This window comes from Oryzias latipes, chromosome 1, assembly GCF_053564925.1.
Source record: "Oryzias latipes strain Hd-rR chromosome 1, Olatipes_Hd-rR_3.1".
In the NCBI taxonomy this organism is placed as follows: domain Eukaryota; kingdom Metazoa; phylum Chordata; class Actinopteri; order Beloniformes; family Adrianichthyidae; genus Oryzias; species Oryzias latipes.
In genome coordinates this window covers 20,288,162-20,292,565 of record NC_136237.1, presented here as the reverse complement: position 1 = coordinate 20,292,565, position 4,404 = coordinate 20,288,162, and the positions used below count along the sequence as shown (strand labels likewise).

The 4,404-nt window shown below is 43.2% G+C and overlaps 1 protein-coding gene across 1 annotated transcript; it reads left to right on the top strand.

The window, feature by feature from the left end:
- The first annotated feature begins 907 nt into the window (after positions 1-907).
- Positions 908-3,666, top strand: LOC144990976 (secreted frizzled-related protein 2-like). Its single transcript, XM_078944497.1, has 3 exons — positions 908-1,484; positions 1,627-1,707; positions 2,968-3,666. Exons 1-3 carry the CDS (start codon positions 998-1,000, stop codon positions 3,270-3,272), a joined length of 873 nt encoding a protein of 290 aa, XP_078800623.1. The 5' UTR covers positions 908-997; the 3' UTR covers positions 3,273-3,666.
- The last annotated feature ends 738 nt before the right edge of the window (positions 3,667-4,404 follow it).

Here is a 4,404-nt window from a genome sequence, read left to right as displayed (position 1 = left end):
GATTGTGGCCCGCGACCATAGCTTCTACTTCACCCCTACAAGGCTTTTTCCAACATTATTTTTTTCATCTGCTCCTGATTCACGATTTGAATAAAGAAATACTCAGAAATGCAATTTTGAGCTTAGTTTTCTTTACACAGTATATCTCCTCCATCATCAGAAAGATGTCTTTAATGTTTAAAGGGTTCGCATTCTACTTCTCTGCTCTCACTAAGTCCCCAGCATGCACTTGTTTGCACAGATGAAGAATCTGAATCTTGAGGAAAAAAATTAAACTCCACTTGTCCTGAGGTCCAAGTCTGAGAAGAATCCTGTTGCTGCATGGAGCCTGGTGGGGTCTGGGGGCCGACAGGAGCCAGAGCAGCAGAGCAAAGGTGGGGAGCAGATTTGGTTTCCCCCCCCCCCCGGGTGTGCTGAGAGGAGGTCTGCTTCTCACACCAGGCCAAGCCATATTTCACCATGTGGTATGAACCTGCAGACCTGCCCAGAGGATTTCACCACTCCTAATGATGGAAAATTAACGCTCCATTGAACTGAGCTAAATGCCCCCACTGACATTTCCAAACTATTTACAGCACGGGTCGAAACACAGCGAGCTGAGGGATCACTCTGGCTATGTTTCTGCTGATTTAAGCCTAATGAGGAAAAGCTGTCAGACAGATTCTGTTATGATTTCATGCAGGGCTGGAGACGAAAAAGGGAGGAAGGCTGTCAGGAAAATGACTGCTGGTAAAATACTAAGAGCTACAATTAGAAAGCATTATGTCTCTCAGACCCAGAGTTTTTTTTTTTTATTTCCCTGAGAAGACAAATATGTCCACAAGGTTCACCTGACATGAGGAAACCAACTGTGCAGAATGGAGAAGAGGTCTCTGCGCAGACTCCTCCCAGTCATGTCTGGAAGAAAACCTCCCGTTAACAGTGGGTGCTGGCCAAAGGCGCGCGCTCCATCCACGAGGACCCACCAAGCTTTAGAACCCCTTCAAGGACGACCACCATGAGAGCCCTCATTTCCGCTGTGCTGCTGCTCACAACAACCCACTGCAGCCGCGCGCTTTTCAACTTCGACCAGCACGAGCTGCTGTTCAAACGGAACAGCTGCAAGCAGATCCCCGCCAGCCTGCCGCTCTGCCACGACATGGAGTACACGGAGATGCGCCTCCCGAACCTTCTGGGCCACGAGACCATGACCGAGGTTCTGCAGCAGGCGGCCTCCTGGATCCCCCTGGTGCAGAAGCAATGCCACCCGGACACCAGGAAGTTTCTCTGCTCTCTCTTCGCCCCCGTCTGTCTGGATGACCTGGACGAGCCGATCCAGCCGTGCAGGTCCTTGTGCGAGAGCGTGAAGCGCGGCTGCGCGCCCGTCATGTCCGCCTTCGGCTTCCCGTGGCCGAAGATGCTGGACTGTGAGCGCTTCCCGCCAGACGACGACCTGTGCATCCCACCTGTAGACAGCGAGAACCTGGTGCCAGTCACCGAGGAAGGTAAAAAAGCGTCCAGAAAATCACAGCAGAGGGACTTTAACAACCTGAAAAGGGGGAAATAGTTTGATGCCACACACTTTACTTTCCAAATTTCAGTAAATTATATTAAACTTGATCTGATTTATATTGTGTTTGTGTTTAGCACCTAGGGTGTGTGACGCATGCAAGGAAACTGATGAGAAGGACAACGAAATTGTGGACAGTTTGTGCAAGAATGACTTTGGTAAGTTAATCACTGAAGCATGACAATTTTATTCTAACAGGTTATAAAGACAGGAAAGAGAAAAGTTTATTTAAAAAACAAACATGTATCATAAACTTCAAAAAGTGATTTTCTTTAAGTTGAAAAAAATAACATCTAATATGAAAAATACACGCTTGATATTTTCACCCCTTACGTCTATTGATGCAAATATGAACCAAACCCCATTTGGTTCCAAAATTAGCTTAATTTACCATCAACTTGAAAGCAAAAACATAAGCGGATCTTTAATTCAGTCGCTGGAAATAAATTCAGATGTGAAGGGGTTAACATCAAACCTTGTGGACCATTACTTGGTCAAGGAAGTTGAAAACAGCATTACCTTTTAGTCATTAAAGGAAAAATCTATTTTTTAAGTACAAACTTGAGCAGGACGTCAAAGCTAAAAAGCCTATTAACGAGAAAATGGATTATTGTCTGAGCGTTTTTAGGAATTTGTGTGTGATTTGTGAGGAGGATCCCGTGTGTTCTTCTTGCCTTTCCTCCTTGTCCTGGTTTTGGCACAAACACAATTTGGCTAAGCTAAACGGCGTTTACTTATACCGTCCCCCATGCACACACACTGATGACGGCTCAGCTGCCAAACAGTGGCACTTATGACCAAAAAGAGTGATGTTGGGTTCAGTGTCTTGCCCAAGGACACTTAGACACATGGTGGGAACCGAATCTGTCATATTCCGAGCAGAGGTCAACCGCTTCTTCATCATAGCTTACTTTCTGTCAACAAAACCTGTACCTCAAACAATTCATCCATCCATCCATCCATCCATCCATCCATCCATAATCAGAACCTGCTGTATCCCTTTTGAGGTCACAAGAATAGTGGCGCAGACCCAGCCATTGTTGGGCGAAGGCAGGTACACCCTGAACAGTTCACTTGTCTGTTGCAGGGCCACACTCACACACATGCACAACTAGGGGCAATTTCAAGACACCTGTTAGGCAAGCTTTGGGACTGTGGGAGGAAAACAGAGAAAACCCACACATGTACAAGGAAAACATGCAAATTCAGAAGCGCAGAAAGGTCCCAGCTGGGTTTCAAACCAGCGCTGTGAGACAAGAGCACCAACCACTACTCTAGCCCAAATTAAATAAATGCCATTTTATTCAGGAATATGAGGTAGAGTCATGCTCTTATAGTCCAGAAATGTGGCCATAATATGTTATTCATGGTGTCTAACCTAACATCAAACTTTTCCATCTCTCCATGTTCGTGTCAAGCTATGAAAATCAAGGTCAAAGACATCTCGTACATCAACAGAGATACCAAAATAGTCCCAGAGACAAAGAGCAAGATCATATACATGGTGAACGGTGTGACCGAGCGCGACCTTAGGAAGATGCCGCTGTTGCTGCGGGATGGGATGCAGTGCATCTGTGAGGAGATGAACGACATCAACACTGCCTATCTGGTCATGGGCCAGAAGACAGAGAGCCACCTGGTCATCACCTCGCTGAAGCGCTGGCAGAAAGGACAGCGCGAGTTCAAGAGGATTTCCAGGAGTGTTCGTAAGATGCAGTGCTAGGAGTATGAGAAGAGATCATAAAATCTGCATGTCAGTGTTGATAATTAGGTTTTAGTTGTACCCTTTCCATTTTTTTTTTTGCTGCACATATTGCAGCTATGGGCCAGGTGTGTAGCCTTTGAGCACATCTGGATTGCTTCTCAAACTTAAGAAGATGCATATAAAACTTGTGATCAAAGTAAGGAAGCCTGTGGATTTGAAATTGTTGTAAAATGCAGAAAAAAGGTGAAATTCCTGTGGCGTTTTTCCAAGTTCAGCTATTTTTGTTGCACCAATGACCCCTAGTGGGCATTTCTTAAATAGCACGTCTTTTTATGAGTTGTGTTTGTCAATTTCATTTTCAAGTTAGTGTCTGTCTTATTCAGTTGGGGGGGGGGGCACAGAAATACTAAAACACATGGCTGGGGTAAAAAAAAAAAAAAAAGAAAGAAAAAAAGCAGTTACAGCTTTGGGATACATGGGATAATGGATTGTCACTACTGGCAGATGCAATTCCTGCATAAAAACAGTTTGTAAAACCCCAAAAGACACACTTTTGTCCTTTCTGGTGGTTCAAACAAGGTTTTTTTTACTTTAAATGTTCAGCAAACATATCTTACAGTAAAATGTACAAATGCTGAAACAGCTTCAGATGAGAGTCTGTGAAAAACCTTCTTTCCATCCTGTCTTCTCAAGCTAAAATGAGAGATAGCTGGCTATATGCTCTTTCTGTAAAATTTACTTATTTTTATCTCTGTTGTTTTTTACGTGCATATTTTTTTTATTACACATTTTGTTAATGCTTTTGATTTGCTGTGTTGACCAATAGGTTCTGTTTTTTAGGTATGAACTCTAAAAGTTGGACGTTTGGACGGTGGTGTTTTATAAAGCCGTATCTAGGCAAACTACAGAGAGATTGTGTGTATGTTTTACCATGTAAAGTATCTTTACATTACAATGTAAATATCAAATACTCTCATTAATTCTTTTTATTTGTTTTCAGCAAATAAAAGCTGCCGACCAAAAATGTGTAAATGTGGTCATATGAGACAAATAAGGAGGCTCTGAATGATTTTAATACTGATTTTCTAATAATCTCTCAAAACATCTGATTCCCAAGTTTAAATACTTAATTACAAAGGGAAAGAAAGTA